The sequence below is a fragment of the Pseudorca crassidens genome, chromosome 12 (genome assembly GCF_039906515.1).
Source record: "Pseudorca crassidens isolate mPseCra1 chromosome 12, mPseCra1.hap1, whole genome shotgun sequence".
Taxonomy (NCBI): Eukaryota; Metazoa; Chordata; class Mammalia; order Artiodactyla; family Delphinidae; genus Pseudorca; species Pseudorca crassidens.
This window is the reverse complement of record NC_090307.1, coordinates 61,277,094-61,302,190: the sequence shown is the minus strand read 5'-3', so window position 1 is coordinate 61,302,190 and position 25,097 is coordinate 61,277,094. Positions and strand designations below refer to the sequence as shown.

General features: G+C 38.6%; 1 protein-coding gene across 7 annotated transcripts in view; it reads right to left on the bottom strand.

Annotated features, from left to right (window-relative positions):
- Window positions 1-25,097, bottom strand: part of PTPRM (protein tyrosine phosphatase receptor type M) — a 754,490-nt gene that overhangs the window by 321,300 nt on the left and 408,093 nt on the right. For all 7 annotated transcript variants that reach the window (XM_067699674.1, XM_067699676.1, XM_067699675.1 and 4 more), the window contains exon 8: window positions 5,097-5,405. In XM_067699674.1, the coding sequence (XP_067555775.1) occupies window positions 5,097-5,405 (309 nt within the window). The remainder of the gene's footprint in view (window positions 1-5,096; window positions 5,406-25,097) is intronic.

The following is a 25,097-nucleotide window of genomic DNA, read 5'->3' as shown; positions in this document are numbered from 1 at the left end:
CTGTATAAACATATCTCAATAAAGTTTAAAACATGGGGGCTAAAGAAATGTTTGGTTAGCTTGTGGAGGGTATGAATAGCCCTCTAAGGGTTGGTGAGATCTCCTCAGACTAGAAAGACTGACCAGAATTACAAAAGGACTCATAGGCAATACACATTTGTTTAGTTGAGGGGCTACTTAAAGGTAGATCTAGGACATTTATATTGATAGTTATTCTAAACAGAACTAAGGAGAATTTAGCAGAAAAAAAAATCACTGATTCAGATAGGGGGGCCTGGGTTCTGATTTAAGACCTTCCAGTGAATAAACTGTGAAATTTGGGCAATGCACGGACCCTCCTTAGGTCTCAGTTGCCTCACTTCTAAAATGAGGAAGTTGGAGTAAGTTGACCCCTAATGTCCAAACTCTAAAAAATATATAAATGTGAAACTAATCGTTTGTCTTAGGTTGAAGGAATTGATGTGAAACTACATCGAAGCAAAGAAACAAGGTATTTAAGAAGTGATGACACCGGTGAGTTCTAAGAAAATTTGGATTCTGGGCTCTGAGACTAAAATGCTCATCACAATCAGAAGTTGGACTACGATGGGCCATGCCAGAGAAAGCTCTACTAAGTCTCAGACTTCCCTGGTGGTGCAGTGGTTAAGAATATGCCTGTCAATGCAGGGGACTCGGGTTTGAGCCCTGGTCCAGGAAGATCCCACATGCCGCGGAGCAACTAAGCCTGTGCGCCATAACTACTGAGCCTGCGAGCCACAACTACTGAGCACGCGAGCCACAACTACTGAAGCCCGCACACCTAGAGCCCATGCTCCACAACAAAAGGGGCCACCACAATGAGAAACCCGTGCACCGCAACGAAGAGTAGCCCCCGCTCGCTGAAACTAGAGAAAGCCCACGCACAGCAATGAAGACCTAATGCAGCCAAAAATAAATAAATTTAAAAATAAATAAATAAAATAAAAATTTTTAAAAAAAGCTCTACTAAGTCTCTTCCTCTTGACCTTGAAAGTGTTTATTTTGATGTCATCAGGTTCCTCACAGGATCAAGATAATTATGATGCATGTGTGGCTCTATTATTTTGTGATAATATTTCTGAACTGAAAATATTTAGTAATCTATGTACAGACGTAAAGAGGGTGAAAACTTAGAAAAAAACAAATCTTTGGTTTCATTCGATTAGTATAAATGAGAGTAAAATTTAAAAAAAGAGATTGTCAAAATTATGTTGAACAGAGGATATTTTAAAAGGATGAATGTAATAAAATGTATTGGAGGGCTTGTAATCATGAAAATGTTAATAACAGGAAAACCTAAATGGGATTCATATAATTGTTGTTAGGTCAGGAACAGATCAAGTGAATTAAAATATCAGAAGAGTTAGTTAGATTAGGGAAACTGGTACCTCACAGGAACTTAGGTCTGGTGCCTTTTTTAGAAGTTCTAGGAATTCATGATTTGCGATATAGAACCATAATATCTAAGTTAATGGAATTGAGCCCTATAGTGTCTAGTGACACTCTTAACAGTAATAAAAAGATAATTTTCCCCACATATTTTCTGATGAAATAAATAATATTTCAATAAAAATATACTACAATAAAACTCACGATGTACAACAAATTGTAGCCTTTGTTAATGGCAGATAAGTAAAGTGACACTTCAATTCTTTTTTCTTCATGCTCGGTAGGTATTAACAATTTTTCTTTTTCTGTCTTATTTGAAGTCTTTTTTTTCTTTTGCTCTTGTTAGGAAATATAATTTGAAATCAAAGTTTTTCTAATGAACTGGATGCCAGTGTGCTATGTAAACAATAGATTTTTATTTGGAAGTAATGCATGCCCCAACTCCAGGGACTAGCAAGATAATTTAAACACACAAACAAAAAAGTGACTTATTTAACCTTATGTTTTAACAGCACTTAACAGAATTATTAGCTCATGTAAATTCGAAATCCAAAAGTATTGGTGAGTTTATGCTTCAGCAAAACATCTCTCATCTCTAGAAGTGACTGCACTTGACTTTCCTCTCTCACTGATGGAAACATTACTGTTGATTTAAGCCTGAATTAAATGATTATCAGCAAATTTTACTATTTTACTTAAAGACTAATAAGTATTTTGAGTGCTTATTACCTACTCAATACCATGCAAATTGCTATAGAAGAAAATTAGATGGCTTCTTCTCTCAAGTGGTTTACAGTTAAGAGGAAAAAATTATATATAACATAATGAGAGAACAAGAAAGGGTCACGATAGGGCTTCCCTGGTGGCGCAGTGGTTGAGAGTCTGCCTGCCGATGCAGGGGACACGGGTTCGTGCCCCGGTCTGGGAAGATCCCACATGCTGTGGAGCGGCTAGGCCCGTGAGCCATGGCCGCTGAGCCTGCGCGTCCGGAGCCTGTACTCCGCAATGGGAGAGGCCACAGCAGTGAGAGGCCCGCGTACCGCAAAAAAAAAAAAAAAGAAAGGGTCACGATAAGTTCCTCTGAATTCTTACAATAACAATAATAACGCTCACCTATTAAAAGGCCCCTCTCTGCAGCTACAAATAGCACTCGATGGAAATGGCTTCTAACCCTAATATGCTGGAGAACTGTATTATTCTTGCTTCTCAGATGAGGAAATTAAGGCTCAGAGATTTAAAGATCTTGTCAAGTGCAAATGAGGTCAGAAGGATGAGAGAGGAATGAGGGTGAGAGAGTTGAAGACAGCTTCATGAAGAACCTGAACTTGAGGAGAACTCTGGAGGGTCATGGAGGAGATGGAATGTAGGAAGCCAGGTGGGGAGGATGTGCAGAGGAGGACAGACAGTGAAGGAGCACTCAGGATGCATGGAGTGTGGCAGCAGGACCAGCACCAGGGCACGTCTCTGCAGGATGCACTGTCAGGGAGGAAAAGCTACCTGGTCTAGAGCCTGAGCCTGGAATACCGAGATATGGGTAAAGAGATTCACTGACGGCTCTTGTGGAGAGAGTAACATGATGCAAATGTATTTTAGAGATTAGTTTAGGGAACGAGTAGAGGGCACTGGAATTGGACAAAGCTGAAACAATAAAAGGTTAGAAACTACTACAGAAATTTCAGCATAAAATCTGGATATAGGTAGTGGAAGTTGAGAGAAAGGAACAATCTATTATCATATTATGTGAAGTAAGTCAGACAAAGACCAATATCACATGATATCAGTTATATGTGGAATCTAAAAAAATGATACAAATGAACTTTTTGACAAAACAGAAATAGACCCACAGACATAGAAAACAAGCTTATGGTTACCAAAGGGGAAAGGTAGGGGGCAGGGAAGAGATAAATTAGGAGTTTGGGATTAACAGATACACATTACTGTGTATTAAATAATCAATAAGGACCTACTGTAGAGCACAAGGAACTATACTTAATATCTTGTAATAACCTATAATGAAAAAGAATCTGAAAAAGAATATATATATATATATATATATATAAATGAATCACTTTGCAGTAAACTTAAAACTAACACAACACTGTAAATTAACTATACTTCAATTAAAAAATGATTGTAAAAAAATACCTCAAGGCAGAAAGGTAGAATAGACAGTAATATCAATGTTTATATAAATAAGGCCTCTAGAATACTAATGATCATATTAGTAAGTTCTTAGAAGTACTTTGGCACATAGAAGTACAGGCCACAGTTTCTGGAACCAGACATCTGGGTTTACCATTCACTTTTCTGACTCAGTTTCTTCATATGAAAACCAGAAATATAATAAAAATAATTAAGTCAAAAAAAAAGAACAATCTAATATTTTGGAAGTAGCAACAACAGGAGTTAGGACCAAATTAAATACAAAAATGCAGGAGAGGAAGGGGCCAGAAAAGACCTGCTGACAGTGCTGAAACTTTCTTGAGTCTCTCCTGGGACACAAGGAAGAGCTGGTAGAAACAGAGATAGGGCTTCCATGCTCAGCCTAGACTGAGTGACTCATATCAACCTATACTTCTCACAAAAAAAAACTGTAGTGAAACAACCACTTGAGAGCAACCAACACAGGCAGGACCTGAGGGGCTACAAAAAAGAAAAGAGAAGATGTGGCCGAGCTTCCCATTTACTCTGGCTGTTTCCATGTTTTTATTTTATAGCAATATGCCTGGTGTTGCATAGGTCATCAACATTCAAAAATACCTTGTCAGCTCTTTAAATGAAAAAATAGTGTTGTGATAAACATTTAACACATGTTACAATCAATAAAGATCATAATCAGCTGCTTGAAGAGAAAAAGGTGAAATCTATTTTTCCCAGGAATAAGCAAGTGGCTCCCCATGTTGTTTGCCACTTACTCTGATGCCTGGCAAATGAATTTTAAACGAAAGACACGACAAACTACCGCTGTATTTTATGTGCTACACGGACTCACTATTGTACATGAGAGTCCCCTGTATAATCAGTGTAAAAGCACATTTACACCTATGCTATGGGATTCCAGGTGTCATTTTACCATTTTAAATTATTTTAGAGGCTTAATGCAACTGTATATTTGCTTTTTTTGATGAGTTGCTGGTGACATGCACTGTCTATTTATTAAATTCTTGGTTACTGGGGTCATATCCAATTACTGCATTGTTCCTATGGAAAAGCACGATCTATTACATAACCACCGACCTAATGAGGTAATTTCTCAGCACTGTGCTGAACAGCAAGGGCAGCCTCTATTTGGGGCTGAATTTTTATCTGAACTATGAAAAATGTTTCAGAATGCTGTTTGAATAAGCATTTCTTATAAATAATCGAATACCCGGAACAACAGTTCTTCAGTCCAACATGATGATAAAACTTGAATGAAGAACTACTTAGAGCCATACAGAATAATCATATGTAGAAAAGTAATTATATGACTCATAAAAATTAAAATAAGCTTCTGGATCTTTATTCCCTTTACCCCTTTTAATCAGTGCTTCAGTATACAGCAGCACAGATACACATGTGTGTTATTCAACCCAGTAAGTAATTCTTCCTTCCATTTTCAGTGTAAAGATCTCAATTAGAAAGAAACATGAGCTGCTTTTTAAAAAGACTGTCTGTTTCCCATAAACATAACACTTGAAAGTACTCACGATCTTCATCTGTCTGTACTACGAGTTCTTGGCTCTCCTTCCGTCCCTCGGGATTCATGAGGATGAGTTTCACACTGACGTTGGTGTAGGGGGAGAGGTTGGTGATGGTGTGTTGAGGGTGTGAGTTATCCGTGTCCCAGCTTACTTCTTCTCTCACTTGTTCCTGCCCTCCGACCTTGTAACAGTAGTGGACTGTGAGGTTGTAACTATGGCAACGAGTCACGTTATACCCAAATGGCTCCCAGCGGAGAGTGATTTGTCGAGATTTGACTTCGACGACTTCCAATTTTCTTGGGCCGCGCATGGGATCTAAGATGCAAAAGAAGGAAAAAGAGAACATGAGAGAAAATAATAATAAAAGTTCCAGTGAAGCCCAGGTATCACAGATAATCCTCCTTATCCCCAGTATCTTGTCTTCTCTTCTTCCATATGAATAAAACACCTAAATCTTAGACGGGCATGAGGCCACCCAGAATAAGGACTAAAATTTCCAGTCTCTTCTGCAGTGAGGTCTGTCCTTCTACCCAAGTTCTGGTGGATAGCATACAACGTGAGACATCAAGAATGGATTCTGGGCAGTGTCTTTGAAAGGAAGGGGCTCGCCATCCTTGTTCCTCCTTCCTTCCTATTAGCTTGACTGAGGATAGGGTGTCTCACGCTCATGCAGCCATGATGGACCATAATGTGCTTAAACATTAAGAATTCAAAGCAATGATGATGATGAACCCAGGGTTCCTGATAATCACCGCACTACCATACCATCCCTGAAGGGTCTACTTCCAAAATTTTCATTAGAGAGAAATACAGTGCTTTTATCTAAGGCTCCTTCCTCTGGGGCTCTGATACACAAAAGCAGTCTTAATGCTAGTTGATGTATATATTTTTTATCTTTTTAAGATAATTCATCATTATGTAATTGGAAAACAGAGTAAAAGCTTGAGAAATCAGAATGAAATAATACAATGATTAAAGAGTATAAACTTCTGAACAGAACTCCAGGCCTTTTTGGGTTGTGATTTGCAGAGAATTCCACACACTCAATGCTGAAGTAGTTCTTTACTACCCCTGATCAGGTCTTGGTGTTGTTTCTTAGTCCAAGCTCCAGGGACAGAGTTTCGAGCTTAGAAATCTAAATGAAACGCAGGGAATATAAGCATTCTGATGGGCTTAAAAGGAAGAATATATACAGAGAAGGCTTTCTTTTTATACATATTTCTTCTTTTATTGAAGTATAGTTGATTAACAATGTTGTGTTAATTTCTGCTATACAGTGATTCAGTTATACAAATATATGTATATATGTACACATTCTTTTTTAATATTCTTTTCAGTGTGGTTTATCATAGGATATTAAATATAGTTCCCTATGCTATACAGTAGGACCTTGTTGTTTATGAGAAAGCTTAAACTTGTTTATGAAATGATGATGAAAATACAGTAATACTAACTACATAACATTTACTGAGCCCTTATTATGTACCTTACACTGTTCTAAGAATTTACCTTTCACAGGTTTGGGGAAAACCTAATCTAAAATACTTTGCTTTAGTATATCCATACATACAATTGATCCATATATTTTGATTTTTGTTTTCCTGAATGTGGTCACCATTTATGAATATAAAGAGATCTATAATTGGAAAGTGAAAATAAGCATGAAAACTTGAGAAATAATAGCTACCATGGGTAGAAGGACGTGCTCCCACTCCCTCTTGTGAGAGCACCAGAATCACAACTAACTGCTGAACAATCATCGACAGGAAGACACTGGAACTCACCAAAAAGGATACCCCACTTCCAAAGACAAAGGAGAAGCCACAGTGAGGCAGTAGGAGGGGCGCAATCACAATAAAATCAAATCCCATAACTGTTGGGTGGGTGACTCACAAACTGGAGAACACTTATACCACAGAAGTCTACCCACTGGAGGGAAGGTTCTGAGCCCCACGTCAGGCTTCTGAACTTGGGGGTCTGGCAATGGGAGGAGGAATTCCTACAGAATCAGACTTTGAAGGCTAGCGGGATTTGACTGCAGGACTCTGACAGGACTGGGGGAAACAGAGACTCCACTCTTGGAGGGCACACAAAAAGTAGTGTGTCCATCGGGACCCAGGGGAAGGAGCAGTGACCCCACAGGAGACTGAACCACACCTACCTGCTAGTGTTGGAGGGTCTCCTGCAGAGGCGGGGGGTGGCTGTGGCTCACCATGGGGACAAGGACACTGGCAGCAGAAGTTCTGGCAAGTACTCCTTGGTGAAAGCCCTCTGGGAGTCTGCCATTAGCCCCACCAAAGAGCCTGGGTGGGCTCCAGTGTTGGGTCACCTCAGGCAAAACAACCAACAGGGAGGGAACCCAGCCCCACCCATCAGCAGACAAGTGGATTAAAGTTTTACTGAGCTCTGCCCACCAGAGCAACAGCCAGCTCTACCCACCACCAGTCCCTCCCATCAGGAAACTTGCAAAAACCTCTTAGATAGCCTCATCCACCAGAGGGCAGACAGCAGAAGCAAGAAGAACTACAATCCTGCAGCCTGTGGAACAAAAACCACATTCACAGAAAGACAGACAAGATGAAAAGGCTATGTACCAGATGAAGGAACAAGATAAAACCCCAGAAAAACAACTAAATGAAGTAGAGATAGGCAAACTTCCAGAAAAAGAATTCAGAATAATGATAGTGAAGATGATCCAGGACCTCGGAAAAAGAATGGAGGCAAAGATCGAGAAGATGCAAGAAATGTTTAACAAAGATCTAGAAAAATTGAAGAACAAACAACAGAGATGAACAATACAATAACTGAAATGAAAACTACACTGGAAGGAATCAATAGCAGAATAACTGAGGCAGAAGAACAGGTAAGCGGCCTGGAAGACAGAATGGTGCAATTCACTGCTGCAAAACACACTAAAGAAAAAAGAATGAAAAGAAATGAGGACAACCTAAGAGACCTCTGGGACAACATTAAATGCAACAACATTCGCATTATAGGGGTCCCAGAAGGAGAAGAGAGAGAGAAAGGACCCGAGAAAATATTTGAAGACATTACAGTCAATAACTTCCCTAATATGGGAAAGGAAATAGCCACCCAAGTCCAGGAAGCGCAGAGAGTCCCAGGCAGGATAAACCCAAGGAGAAACAGGCCGAGACACAGAGTTAGGAAATTGGCAAGAATTAAAGACAAAGAAAAATTATTAAAAGCAACAAGGGAAAAACGACAAACAACATACAAGGAAACTCCCATAAGGTTAACAGCTGATTTCTCAGCAGAAACTCTACAAGCCAGAAGGGAGTGGCATGATATACTTAAAGTGATGAAAGGGAAGAACCTATAACCAAGATTACTCTACCTGGCAAGGATCTCACTCAGATTCAATGGAGAAATCAAAAGCTTTACAGACAAGCAAAAGCTAAGAGATTTCAGCACCACCAAACCAGCTCTACAACAAATGCTAAAGGAACTTCTCTAAGTGGGAAACACAAGAAAGGAAAAGGACCTACAAAAACAAACCCAAAACAATTAAGAAAATGGTAATAGGAACCTACATATTGATAATTACCCTAAACGTGAATGGATTAAATGCTCCAACCAAAAGACAGAGACTTGCTGAATGGATACAAACACAAGACCCATAAATATGCTGTCTACAAGAGACCCACTTCAGACCTAGGGACACATACAGACTGAAAGTGAGGGGATGGAAAAAGATATTCCATGCAAATGGAAATCAAAAGAAAGCTGGAGTAGCTATACTCATATCAGATAAAATAGACTTTAAAGTAAAGAATGTTACAAGAGACAAGGAAGGACACTACATAATGATCAGGGGATCAATCCAAGAAGAAGATATAACAATTATATATGCACCCAACATAGGAGCACCTCAATACATAAGGCAACTGCTAACAGTTATAAAATAGGAAATCGACAGTAACACAATAATAGTGGTGGACTTTAACACCTCACTTACACCAATGGACAGATCATCCAAGATGAAAATAAATAAGGAAACAGAAGCTTTAAATGACACAATAGACCAGACAGATTTAATTGATATTTATAGGACATTCCATCCAAAAACAGCAGATTACACTTTCTTCTCAAGTGCTCATGGAACATTCTCCAGGATAGATCACATCTTGGTCACAAATCAAGCCTCAGTAAATTTAAGAAAATTGAAATCATATCAAGCATCTTTTCTGACCACAATGCTATGAGATTAGAAATGAATTACATGGAAGAAAAAGTAAAAAACACAAAGATGTGGAGGCTAAACAATATGTTACTAAATAACCAAGAAATCACTGAAGAAATCAAAGAGGAAATCAGAAAAAAACTAGAGACAAATGATAACGAAAACACAATGATCCAAAACCTATGGGATGCAGCAAAAGCAGTTCTAAGAGGGAAGCTTATAGCTATACAAGCCTACCTCAAGAAACAAGAAATATCTCAAATAAAAAATCTAACCTTACCCCTAAAGGAACTACAGGAAGAAGAACAAACAAAACCCAAAGTTAGCAGAAGAAAAGAAATCATAAAAATCAGAGCAGAAATATATGAAACAGATAAAAAGAAAACAGTAACAAAGATCAGTAAAGCTATCTTTGAGAAGATAAACAAAATTGATAAACCATTAACCAGACTGATCAAGAAAAAGAGGGAGAGGACTCAAATCAATAAAATTAGAAATGAAAAAAGAGAAGTTACAACAGACACCACAGAAATACAAAGCATCCTAAGAGACTACTACAAGCAACTCTACGCCAATAAAATGGAAAATTGGAAGAAAGGACAAATTTTTAGAAAGGTATAACCTTGCAAGACTGAACCAGGAAGAAACAGAAAATATGAACAGACCAATCACAAGCAATGACATTGAAACTGTGATTAAAAATCTTCCAACAGGGGCTTCCCTGGTGGCGCAGTGGTTGAGAGTCCGCCTGCCGGTGCGGGAGACACGGGTTCGTGCCCTGGTCTGGGAGGATCCCGCATGCCGCGGAGCGGCTGGGCCCATGAGCCATGGCCGCTGAGCCTGCGCGTCCAGAGCCTGTGCTCTGCGACGGGAGAGGCCACAGCAGGGAGAGGCCCACGTACCGCAAAAAAAACCAAAAAACAAAACAACAAAAAAATATCTTCCAACAGGGTTTCCCTGGTGGCGCAGTGGTTGAGAGTCTGCCTGCTGATGCAGGGGACATGAGTTTGTGCCCCGGTCCGGGAGGATCCCACATGCCATGGAGCAGAGATGGGCCTGTGAGCCATGGCCGCTGGGCCTGAGCGTCCAGAGCCTGTGCTCCGCAACGGGAGAGGCCACAACAGTGAGAGGCCCACCTACCGCAAAAAAAAAAAAAAAAAAAAGTCTTCCAACAAACAAAAGTCCAGGACCAGATGGCCTCACAGATGAATTCTATCAAACATTTAGAGAAGAGCTAACACCCATCCTTCTCAAACTCTTCCAAAAAACTGCAGAGGAAGGAACACTCCCAAACTCATTCTATGATGTCACCATCATCCTGATACCAAAACCAGGCCAAGATGCTACAAAAAAAGAAAATTATAGACCAATATCACTGACGAATATAGATGCAAAAATCCTCAACAAAATACTAGCAAACAGAATCCAACAACACATTAAAAGGATCATACACCATGACCAAGTGGAATTTATCCTAGGGATGCAAGGATTCTTCAATACACGCAAATCAATCAATGTGATACACCATATTAACAAACTGAAGAATAAAAACCATATGATCATCTCAATAGATGCAGAAAAAGCTTTTGACAAAATTCAACACCCATTTATGATAACAACTCTCCAAAAGGTGGGAATAGAGGGAACCTACCTCAACATAATAAAGGCCATATATGACAAACCCAGGGCAAACATCATTCTCAATGGTGAAAAACTGAAAGCATTTCCTCTAAGATCAGGAACAAGACAAGGATGTCCACTCTCAGCACTATTATTCAACATAGTTGTGGAAGTCCTAGCCATGGCAATCAGATAAGAAAAAGAAATTAAAGGAATACAAATCAGAAAACAAGAAGTAAAACTGTCACTGTTTGCAGATGACATGATACTATACTATACACAGAGAATCCTAAAGATGCTACCAGAAAACTGCAAGAGCTAATCAATGAATTTGGTAAAGTTGCAGGATACAAAATTAATGCACAGAAATCTCTTGCATTCCTATATGCTAATGATGAAAATATGAAACAGAAATTAAGGAAACACACCCATTTACCATTGCAACAAAAAGTATAAAATACCTAGGAATAAACCTACCTAGGGAGAGAAAACACCTGTATGCAGAAAACTATAAGACACTGATGAAAGAAATTAAAGATGATACCAACAGATGGAGAGACATACCATGTTCTTGGACTGGAAGAATCAATATTGTGAAAAAGACTATACTACCCAAAGCAATCTACAGATTCAATACAATCTCTATCAAATTACCAATGGCATTTTTTACGGAAGTGGAACAAAAAATCTTAAAATTTGTATGGAGACACAAAAGACCCCAAATAGCCAATGCAGTCTTGAGGGAAAGAAACGGAGTTGGAGGAATCAGACTCCCTGACTTCAGACTATACTACAAAGCTACAGTAATCAAGACAATATGGTACTGGCACAAAAACAGAAACATAGATCAATGGAACAAGATAGAAAGCCCAGAGATAAACCCACACACCTATGGGAAACTAATCTATGACAAAGGTGGCAAGGATATACAATGGAGAAAAGAGAGTCTCTCCAATAAGTGGTGCTGAGAAAACTGGACAGCTACATGTAAAAGAATGAAATTAGAATACTACCTAACACCATACACAAAAGTAAACTCAAAATGGATTAGAGACCTAAATGTAAGACCGGACACCATGAAACTCTTAGAGGAAACATAGGAAGAACACTCTTTGACATAAATCACAGCAAGATCTTTTTTGATCCACCTCCTAGAGTAATGGAAATAAAAACAAAAATAAACAAATGGGACCTAATGAAACTTCAAAGCTTTTGCACAGCAAAGGAAACCATTAACAAGATGAAAAGACAACCCTCAGAATGGGAGAAAATATTTGCAAATGAATCAACGGACAAAGGATTAATCTGCAGAGTATATAAACAGCTCATGCAGCTCAATATTAAAAAAACAAACAACCCAATGCAAAAATGGGCAGAAGACCTAAATAGACATTTCTCCAAAGAAGACATACAGATGGCAAGAAGCACATGAAAAGCTGCTTAACATCACTAATTATTAGAGAAATGCAAGTCAAAACTACAATGAGGTATCACTCAGTTAGAATGAGCATCATCAGAAAATCTACAAACAACAAATGCTGGAGAGGGTGTGGAAAAAAGGGAACACTCTTGCACTGTTGGTGGGAATGTAAATTCATATAGCCACTCTGGAGAACAGTATGGAGGTTCCTTAAGAAACTAAAACTAGAATTACCATATGACCCAGCAATCCCACTACTGGGCATATACCCAGAGAAAACCATAGTTCAAAAAGACACATGCACCCCAATGTTTATTGCAGCACTATTTACAATAGCCAGGTCATGGAAGCATCCTAAATGCCCTTCGACAGACGAATGGAGAAAGATGTGGTACATATATACAGTGGAATATTACTCAGCCATAAAAAGGAATGAAATTGGGTCATTTGTTGAGACGTGGATGGATCTAGAGACTGTCATACAGAGTGAAGTAAGTCAGAAAGAGAAAAACAAATATCGTATATTAATGCATATATGTGGAACGTAGAAAAATGGTACAGATGTACCGGTTTGTAGGGCAGAAATTGAGACACAGATGTAGAGAACAAACGTATGGACACCAAGGGGAGAAAGTGGGGGTGGGGGCGTGGTGGTGGTGTGATGAATTGCGTGATTGGGATTCACATGTATACACTGATGTGTGTAAAACTGATGACTAATAAGAACCTGCTGTGTAAAATAAAAAGAACATTATTGGAAGAGTAGGATATAATAAACAAGGATAGGGTTTATTAAAGCTGTAATTGGTATAAAAAAATAAAATCATTGATTAGCAAAACAAAACAAAAACAAAACAAACAAAAAATAGCTACCACGTACTGTGTGTGTACTTACTATGTGTGAGTTGTTTTGTATATAATCTCTATTCCTCCCAACAATTCTGTGGCTTAAGTACTATTCTTCCCAATATAGAAATGAAAAAATTGTGGCCACGGTGGGTTCAATAACTTGTCCAAGGTCAAGGTTTGACTGTGGCTCTGAATTCATATGTCTGGTAATGAAATAGCATATGTTTCATTATCAAATCTACTGCAGAGCCTCTACCAAAATAAAGAAAATTGGATAAAAAGAAATCAGGATGTAAAGATACTTAAAACTCCACCTGACACATTACCAAAGAATGTAAACTATAATAAAGGTCCCGTGTATCTCATCTTGGGACAAAAGTGCTGGGAAGAATCCTTCACCTTTCTCCGTCTGGTTCCATAGAAGAGGGGTCCAGGCCACGTTCCCCGGCCCAGCTTTTCCAGACAACCACACATACACTTTGTAGCTACTGGAAATTTGTCTGGACTATCATTGAAGTTCATATCTTGCTTTTTATTTGTGCATAAATTCCTTGTTTTCTTCATCATTTGGGACCTAGAGAGAACTTAGAGATGTCCCCTTTCCCTGTGACCTCCAACAAATGAAAAAGTTTCATGTGAAATAAGGCTCTGGGTTTATATTTGTGAGATGGGATTTATCGGCCAGGTATCTGTCCAAACCATAGCACGAGGTTAATAATGACCATTCATGCTATTCTATCCTCTAATAACTCTAGGAACCAAGGACAAATGAGAAAAAATTTCCCAGGAGAATCCTGAGTGGATGATTTTCATGGAATGTTCCTTTTTACCAAATCAATTTTTTATATTTAAATTACCAGTGTTAGGGAAAATATAAATAAGTTACTTAGCAATAACACTGTAGGTGTTTTTCAGTCTAGTGACTTTTTACCATTTAAAGGCAATGTTTAATTTTATATAATGCTTCATTAGTTGAATGTTTACAAAAACTTTTAATAAGCTCCAGATCCCTTATACAAACAGATTAACATGCATCTCTTTGACCCTTTCCTTATTAATCACACGTCTCCACAAGGACTGTTCTAAGGTTTTCATCAATTTTACTTACTAAATGACTGAATGCTTCAGATATTAGTTTCAACTAGCAATGCAGTCCTAACTTAATTTCACTAGAAAAACTACTTTCTCTTGCAGAAGGAAGCCTGCATCATTTTAATACACCTTAGCCAAGAACACACACAGGTGAATTAAGCCCCAGGACTAAAAAACACAGGTTCTATGTGTTTACTGGCCAAGTTGTCTTGAAATGCATGCTCCCCTCCCCTCTATTACCTCTCAGAATTCCATCACAGTAAAATTATGCCCTTCTGTAAACTTGCCAAGTCAAACAGCTAAGCCTAGCACCATGTCCATGACCAAGCCTCCAGAGCCCCTACTGTCATGAGTGGTATTAAGATACCAGAGATAGAGGCTGAGTTCTGAGTCTTAGATGGAAGGAGGTTGTGGTGTCCGGCTTGCATCTTATTCCCAGTCAACTGAAACAAAATCGAGTTAGAGAAGAGATTCCAAACAGAGTATTTCTTTTAAAAAATATTTTAGGGCTTCCCTGGTGGCACAGTGGTTGGGAGTCCACCTGCCGGTGCAGGGGATACGGGTTCATGCCCCAGTCCGGGAGGATCCCACATGCCGCAGAGCAGCTGGGCCCGTGAGCCATGGCCGCTGAGCCTGCGCGTCTGGAGCCTGTGCTCCGCAACGGGAGAGGCCGCAGTGGTGAGAGGCCCGCATACCGCAAAAAAAAAAAAAAATTATTTTATTGGAGTAGAGTTGATTTACAATGTTGTGTTAGTTTCAGGTGTACAGCAAAGTGATTCAGTTATACATACACATATATTCATTCTTTTTTAGATTCTTTTCTCATGTAGGTTATCACAGAATATCGGGTAGAGTTGCCTGTGCTATACAGTACGTCCTTGTTGGTTATCTATCGTATACATGGTAGTGTGTATGTGTTCATCCCAAGCTCCTGATTTACCCATTCCCCCCACGTTTCCCCTTTGGTAACCATAAGTTTGTTTTCGATATCTGTAAGTCTGCTTCTGTTTTTTTTTTCTTTTTAAAAAGTATTTTAATATCATTTCCAAACAGAATATTTACATCTGTGCCCTTTGTGGACCTTTGCCTACTATAAGTACAGTTCTGTTGTGTCTCTTAATATGTCACTACCAACATGGCGGAGTCAAATCCTATCAACAAGGGGAGGGATGAGTCCTAAACGCTTCTCCCTTTAGTCAACAGCTTAAGAGAGAAGTTGAATCAACACGACGATGCAGGCGACACAGTCTACTGTCTCTTGCCAGGGCCCAAAGGCAAGCGCTAAGTGAGATGGGAAATGACATCTGATAACACAGACTGAATGTCCTGGGCTACCAAGTACCTGTGATAATATCCCCTTTGACGACAGCACTGTTAGGCTATGTCCAGTGACTAAGGGCGTCTGACAACCCTGTCAACTCATGCTAAGCAAACTGCCGGATTTCACTACTCCTTTTCTCCTTTCCTTCTTCCATTCTGCAAAACCGAGCTCTGATGCAGTGATGGCTTCTAATGATTACATCTTAATTTGGTGTTTTATAGCACCTTCATCTTCAGTGTTTCCGCCGGAACCGTGTCTATTAGTGTGCTGCAAGCTGTGAACGAGGCATTCCACAGGGACACTTCCCCTAGTGAGTTACGCTGACGATCGCCGAAGACTTTGAAGGGCATTGCTGTCGACATAGAACACACTGCGGGAAATAAACAGCAACTTCATAGATAGAAATGCGGAATTTCAGTCGGCTAACTGCAATTCACAAGGCATTTCTGGGAGCAAAATGCAAATACTGCTCCCCAAATTTGGCATACTATTACTACTATTCCACGTGCACAAAATAAATCTCTTAAGAGTCAGATAACAGGGTAGTTAATTGTATTTACTAGTTGGAGGATATCTGCCTCTCTTTTCTTACAATCCTAAAGATGCTTCGGAGGATGTGTGTGGATTCCAAGGCCAGTTCTCTTCACATCCCCTTGGCCCGCAGTAGGATGGGTAAATGAAGGCCCCGTTGGCACAAGTCATAAGGCCAGCGGATCCAGTCTGGGCCTACAGGCTCACGACAAGAGACCGGAATGGTGTCCCTGAGGAGTGCGGTGGCTGTCACGCCCGCAGCCTAGGCAGGGAGCTCCCGCCGATTCCCTCGCTGGCACCACCGGCAGCATCTTTCCTTCTGTTCTCTTTCTGCCAGTTCGAGCCAGGTTTCAAGCAGAGGTGTCTGACACTTGCAATCCTGACCCGGGGGACCAGCGAGCCGGTCCTAGCCTCCGGCACTTTGGCATCCTATTTAATCAGGGATCCCGCCTCCTTCTACACTCAGGCCTCTTTTTCTACGGATCAGGGCAGAGACTGACTGATAGGATCAATTTCCATTGCAGGTTCAATTCACAGCTCATTTCTCTGGAACTCTGCTCTTTACCTTTCATTACTACTACAGTGCTTTTTCAGAAACTCAATTTCAGAACCTGTGAGATAGATCTGGGTGTAATTTTAGAATCCTGTCATTGATAATCAAAAACACAGATTACAAACCAAGGCTCCCGCTAACAGGTTTCTCTCTTCTGCCTCTTCACGGACTTGCCAGAGGTCTATTACAATAAAAGGAATAACAACCAGAATGGCACGATGGGCCCCTTTTGTCATCTTCAGCTACTGAATTTCTGCCTTGCCAGTCACACAAACTAATAAGGTAATAGCTTTATTTACTTTACTATTCAGTTAAATCAGAGCAGAGACCTGGTTAACTAGTATTTTATCTTGGCCTACCCAGTCATTTAATATTCCTAAGCAGCAAAGGTTCCAGGCACATGGCACTGTTTGCAAGCAACATAGCTATAGTTTTTGAATTAGCCGATGTTTTCCATAGTTTAGAAAGTACCCTTTGTGCGCAGTTGAAAGTTCTGAAATATATCAACCTTTAACCTACAGCATTATATACCTGTGATGTAATTAAATAAATGAAAACTTGTCATAAGAATGACATGAATTTGAATAGCCTCTTCCACCAAAATACTTTTCACATTAGTAATTCTTACATCATGATTAGAATCAAGAAACGCACTTGAAAATGATCTATTCTTAAATATACCACACAGTCCTATATAAAAGAATAGTTTCTTCCTAAAAAACAAGCTGAATTTCAAAAATAGTACGAAGAGCTGAAGAAACAGTCATTGAATAAATGAAGGCAAGGGCAGCCATGCCAAGCCTCACACAGAAGCAAACATTTTCCCAGATCTCCTGGTTTAGGAGGGACACATTCTTCACAATGTCTTTCCTGTTTTCCAAGTGGTGGTTTGGATTCAGCCTAAATCGTAAAGGTAAGTGACCCACTACATTATGTTGCTGGGAAATGGACTCTCCACGTATCAATTCTACCGATGATTCTAATTTTGATCGCTGTAGAAAGGTGGAATTCCTATTCATGTCTTATGGGAAATGTAAAGATTATCTTACATAACAAATTACTAGGACACAGACCAAGGTGAGAACAGAGACCCTCTCAGGCAAGAGGGTAAGGCTGCACTCACGCTCTGAACGTGAGTGACCACTGACAGCCTGGAGGGAGCATTTACCTGTGGTGTCAGGAACCCTACACGCAGGTAACTGTGTATAGACGCTTTGTTTAGTTCTTGGTTTGGTTTGTACATTAAAAAAATTAAAGTAAAAGGATACATCTTGGGTCTTTGGTTAGTCACCCTTGGTGTCTGGTTTTAGGCTAGTGCCACCAAGTCTTCTAGGATAATTTTTAAAAAATTAAAATTTAAAAATTCTTTTAAAAAGAATTTTAAGATTTAATGTTCTCAAGTAAAGAGTTTGTTGAATGGGGGTTGGAAAAAAAGAGGGAATAAACAAGTTACTGTTTTCAACCGTCCAAAATAAAGAAATGCTGGCATTGATAACGCACTCACTGACATTAATATCTGTCATATTTTATTCCACCTGAACTAACTGTAAAGAATAAAGGTAGGAGTCCCACCACGGTTGAAAGATATTCTGTTTTCTGGTGTTAATTTAAAGTTTTTGAAATTTTAAGTAATAAGACCGTTAAAGCACATTGAAAAGTACAAAATAAAACAATCACCTGTGCACCTGCTAATATCAAATATTAACATAGGTGTTTTGCTTCAGATCACTTTTGATTAAAGAAATAAAATAGTGCTGATACAAATCCTTTCCATGTTCTTGCAGGCTACCTCAAGGTTATTATGTGTCCCTCCCAGACATGGTTTTGTACTTTTATGACATGTATCTGGGATACTTAAAATTTAACACAAATGCTACCATTCTCTGCAACTTGACTGGTTCAACATCAGCCAAGTTGAAATACACAGATCTAGTTTATATGTATAGATAGATCTAGTTTATATCTATAGATAGATCATATAGATCATTTTAACTGGTGTATCAAATTCCAGTAGATAAATGAACAATAGTTTACTTCGGCATGCCCCTACTGAGGAGCAGACAGGTTGAGTCTACATTTTCTCTATTACAAGCGGTGAACAATAAGCAGTGGTACCAGCAGGAAGCCCACACCTCTGACCTCCTGAAGCCAAATCTTTAGTGCACATTAAAGTCTGAGAAATTCTGAATTAGAGGAGTGTTTTTCAGAATGCAGGCTGGATCCCTCAGGTCTTAGATTAGCATTCATTTTAAAGAAAGAGATAGAAACTAAAACATTAGAGTGCATTTTAGGTTGAAACGTGAGGACTGTGCAGATTTTGTTTTAGTTCTACCTACACACACTCCTGTAAATTTACAAGTGAGTGTATGACTGTGTCACAATGTAAAATACACTTCATACTGCAACAAGAGTGAAAAACACATCTCTAGAGAAATTCTTCCCTGGGTTACCAGAAGATATGTATAGAAATGTTCTTAGCAGCATTGTTAACAAAAGAATAAGAAAGAAAAATGTGGGTTCCCCTGGTGGCACAGTGGTTGAGAGTCTGCCTGCCAATGCAGGGGACATGGGTTTGTGCCCCGGTCTGGGAAGATCTCACATGCCGCGGAGCGGCTGGGCCCACGAGCCATGGCCGCTAAGCCTGCGTGTCCGGAGCCTGTGCTCTGCAATGGGAGAGGCCACAACAAGAGGCCCGTGTACCACAAAAAAAAAAAAAAAAAAGAAAGGAAAATATGCCAACAATCTAAATATCTACTGACCAGAAAACAGACAGATATTTATACAATGGAAAAGAATTCTCGACACAAGCCTCTTAGATAACCTCATCCATCAGAGGGCAGACAGCAGAAGCAAGAAGAACTATAATTCTTCAGCCTGTGGAACAAAAACCACATTCACAGAAAGACAGACAAAATGAAAAGGCAGAAGACTATGTACCAGATGAAGGAACAAGATAAAACCCCAGAAAATAAACTAAATTAAGTGGAGACAGGCAACTTTCCAGAAAAAAGAATTCAGAATAATCATAGTGAAGATGATCCAGGACCTCAGAAAAAGAAAGGAGGCAAAGATCAAGAAGATGCAAGAAATGTTTAACAAAGACCTAGAAGAGTTAAAGAACAAACACCTAGAAGAATTAAAGAACAAACAAACAGAGGTGAAAAATACAATAACTGAAATGAAAAATACTCTAGAAGGGATCAATAGCAGAATAATGAGGCAGAAGAACAGATAAGTGACCTGGAAAACAGAATGGTGGAATTCACTGCCGCAGAACAGAATAAAGAAAAAAGAATGAAAAGAACTGAAGACAGCCTAAAAGACCTCTGGGACAACATTAAACGCAACAACATTCGCATTATAGGGGTCCCAGAAGGACAAGAGAGAGAGAAAGGACCCGAGAAAATATTTGAAGAGATTATAGTCGAAAACTTCCCTAACATGGGAAAGGAAATAGCCACCCTAGTCCAGTTAGCGCAGAGAGTCCCAGACAGGATAAACCCAAGGAGAAACAGGCTGAGATGCAGAGTTATAAAATTGGTAAAAATTAAAGACAAAGAAAAATTATTAAAAGCAACAAGGGAAAAACGACAAATAACATACAAGGGAACTCCCATAAGGCCAACAGCTGATTTCTCAACAGGAACTCTACAAGATGGAAGGGAGTGGCACGATATATGTAAAGTGATGAAAGGGAAGAAGCTACAACCAAGATTACTCTACCTGGCAAGGATCTCACTCAGATTCAACGGAGAAATCAAAAGCTTTACAGACAAGCAAAAGCTAAGAGATTTCAGCACCACCAAACCAGCTCTACAACAAACGCTAAAGGAACTTCTCTAAGTGGGAAACACAAGAGAAGAAAAGGACCTAAAAAACAAACTCAAAACAATTAAGAAAATGGTAATAGGAACCTACATATTGATAATTACCTTAAACGTGAATGGATTAAATGCTCCAACCAAAAGACACAAGCTTGCTGAATGGATACAAACACAAGACCCATATATATGCTGTCTACAAGAGACCCACTTCAGACCTAGGGACACATACAGACTGAAAGTGAGGGAATGGAAAAAGATATTCCATGCAAATGGAAATCAAAAGAAAGCTGGAGTAGCTATACTCATATCAGATAAAATAGACTTTAAAGTAAAGAATGTTACAAGAGGCAAGGAAAGACACTACATAATGATCAAGGGATCAATCCAAGAAGAAGATATAACAATTATAAATATATGTGCACCCAACATAGGAGCACCTCAATACATAAGGCAAATGCTAACAGCTCTAAAAGAGGAAATCGACAGTAACACAATAAGAGTGGGGGACTTTAACACCTCACATACACCAATGGACAGATCATCCAGACAGAAAATTAATAAGGAACACGAGCTTTAAATGTCACAATAGACTAGATAGATTTAATTGATATTTATAGGACATTCCATTCAAAAACAGCAGATTACACTTTCTTCTCAAGTGCACACTAAACATTCTCCAGGGTAGATCACATCTTGGGTCACAAATCAAGCCTTGTTAAATTTAAGAAAATTGAAATCATATCAAGCATCTTTTCTGACCACAATGCTATGAGGTTAGAAATCAATTACAGGGAAAAAAAATGTAAAAAAACAGAAACACACGGAGCCTAAATAACACATTAGTAAATAACCAAGAGATCACTGAAGAAATCAGAGAGGAAATCAGAAAATACCTCGAGACAAATGACAACAAAAACACAATGATCCAAAACCTATGGGATGCAGCAAAAGCAGTTCTAAGAGGGAAGTTTATAGCAATACAGTCCTACCTCAAGAAACAAGGAAAATCTCAAATAAAGAATCTAACCTTATACCTAGAGGAACTAGAGAAAGAAGAACAAACAAAACCCAAAGTTAGTAGAAAGAAAGAAATCATAAAGATCAGAGCAGAAATAAATGAAATAGAAACAAAGAAAACAAAAGCAAAGATCAATACAACTAAAAGCTGGTTCTTTGACGAGATAAACAAAACTGATAAACCCTTAGCCAGACTCAGCAAGAAAAGGAGGGAAAGGACTCAAATCAATAAAATTAGAAATGAAAAAGGAGAAGTTACAACGGACTCCACAGAAATACAAAGCATCCTAAAAGACTACTACAAGCAACTCTATGCCAATGAAATGGACAACCTGGAAGAAATGGACAAATTCTTAGAAAGGAATAACCTTCCAAGACTGAACCAGAGGGAAACAGAAAATATGAACAGACCAATCACAAGTAATGAAATTGAAACTGTGATTAAAAATCTTCCAACAAACAAAAGTCCAGGACCAGATGGCCTCACAGGTGAATTCTATCAAACATTTAGAGAAGAGATAACACCCATCCTTCTCAAACTCTTCCAAAACACTGCAGAGGAAGGAACACTCCCAAACTCATTCTACGAGTCCATCATCACCCTGACACCAAAACCAGGCAAAGATACTACAAAAAAAGAAAATTACAGACCAATATCACTGATGAATATAGATGCAAAAATCCTCAACAAAATACTAGCAAATAGAATCCAACAACACATTAAAAGGATCATATACCATGATCAAGTGGGATTTATCCTAGGGATGCAAGGATTCTTCAATACACGCAAATCAATCAATGTGATACACCATATTAACAAATTGAAGAATAAAAACTATATGATCATCTCAATAGATGCAGAAAATGCTTTTGACAAAATTCAACACCTATTTATGATAAAAACTCTCCAGAAACTGGGCTTACAGGGCACCTACCTCAACATAATAAAGGCTATATATGACAAACCTACAGCAAACTTCACTCTCAATGGTGAAAAACTGAAAGCACTTCCTCTAAGATCAGGAACAAGACAAGGATGTCCACTCTCAGCACTATTATTCAACATAGTTTTGTTAATTCCTGGCCACGACAATCAGAGAAGAAAAAGAAACAAAAGGAACACAATTTGGAAAAGAAGAAGTAAAACTGTCACTGTTTGAAGATGACATGATACTATACATAGAAAATCCTAAAGATGCCACCAGAAAACTACTAGAGCCTATCAATTAATTAGGTAAAGTTGCAGGATACAAAATTAATGCACAGAAATCTACTGCATTCCTATACACTAATAACGAAAGTTCAGAAAGAGAAATTAAGGAAACAATCCCATTCATGATAGCAACAAAAAGAATAAAATACATAGGAATAAACCGACCTAAGGAAGTAAAAGACCTGTACTCAGAAACCTATAAGACACTGATGAAAGAAATCAAAGAAGAGACAAACAGATGGAGAGACATACCATGTTCTTGGATTTGAAGAATCAATATTGTGAAAATGACTGTACTACCCAAAGCAATCTACAGATTCAATGCAATCTCTATCAAATTACCAATGGCATTTTTTACAGAAGTAGAACAAAAAATCTTAAAATTTGTATGGAGACACAAAAGACCCCAATAGCCAACACAGTCTTGAGGGAAAGAAACGGAGCTGGAGGAATCAGACTCCCTGACTTCAGATTATACTAAGAAGCTACAGTAATCAAGACAATATGGTACTGGCACAAAAACAGAAACATAGATCAATGGAACAAGATAGAAAGCCCAGAGATAAACCCACGCACCTATGGTCAACTAATCTATGACAAAGGAGGCAAGGATATACAATGGAGAAAAGATAGTCTCTTCAATAAGTGGTGCTGAGAAAACTGGACAGCTACATGTAAAAGAATGAAATTGGAACACTCCCTAACACCATACACAAAAATAAACTCAAATGGATTAGAGACCTAAATTAAAACCAGACAATATTAAACTCTTAGAGGAAAACATAGGAAGAACACTCTTTGACATAAATCACAGCAAGATCTTTTTTGACCCACCTCTTAGACTTCCAAAACTATGTTGAATAATAGTGGCGAGAGTGGACATACTTGTCTCATTCCCGATCTTAGAGGAAATGCTTTCAATTTTTCACCATTGAGAAATTAAAAACAAAAATAAACAAATGGGACCTAATGAAACTTCAAAGCTTTTGCACAGTAAAGGAAACTACAAACAAGACAAAAAGACAACCCTCAGAATGGGAGAAAATATTTGCAAATGAATCAACGGACAAAGGATTAATCTCCAAAAGATATAAACAATTCATGCAGCTCAATATTAAAAAAACAAACAACCCAATCCAAAAATGGGCAGAAGGCTTAAATAGACATTTCTCCAAAGAAGACATACAGATGGTCAAGAGGCACATGAAGAGCTGCTCAACATCAGTAAGTATTAGAGAAATGTAAATCAAAATTATAATGAGTTATCACCTCACACCGGTCAGAATGGGCATCATCAGAAAATCTACAAACAATAAATGCTGGAGAGGGTGTGGAGAAAAGGGAACATTCTTGCACTGTTGGTGGAATGTAAATGGATACAGCCACTATGGAGAACAGTATGGAGGTTCCTTAAGAAATTAAAAATAGAATTACCATATGACCCAGCAATCCTACTACCGGGCATATACCCAGAGAAAGCCATAATTCAAAAACAGTCATGCACCCCAATGTTAATTGCAGCACTATTTAAAATAGCCAGGTCATGGAAGCAATCTAAATGCCCATCGACAGACGAATGGATAAAGAAGATGTGGTACCTATATACGATGGAATATTACTCAGCCATAAAAAGGAACAAAATTGGGTCATTTGTAGATACATTTGTAGATACATCGACAGACAAATGGATAAAGAAGATGTGGTACCTATATACAATGGAATATTACTCAGCTATAAAAAGGAACAAAATTGGGTCATTTGTAGATACATGGATGGACCTAGAGACTGTCATACAGAGTGAAGTAAGTCAGAAAGAGAAAAACAAGTATTGTATATTAACGCATATATGTGGAATCTAGAAAAATGGTACAGATGAACCAGTTTGCAGGGCAGAAATAGAGACACAGATGTAGAGAACAAATATATGGACACCAAGGGGGGAAAGCGGGGATGGGGGGGGGATGGTGGTGGTGTTGGGATGAATTGAGAGATTGGGATTGACATATATACACTAATATGTATAAAATAATTAACTAATAAGAACATGCTGTATTAAAAAATAATAAAAAAGAAAAGTATTCTCTAGTGAATATGAATGAAGCAATAATGAATCTTAGAAATACAGAATTGAGTGAAAAACTTGTCAAGTCACAGTAGAGAACTATTAAAAAATTTTATAGAAGTGAAAAATCAGCAAAAGGGAATTAACATACATATGTGTTAAAACCACTTTAACAGCAAAAGAAGAGAAAAACAAAGGACAAATTTACGTGAAAACTCAGAATACTGTTGATCTCAGATCTAGAGGAAGAGGGATAAAATGAGAAGCTTGCAGTTAGATCCAGAGGTTCTAAGGATGCTCTATT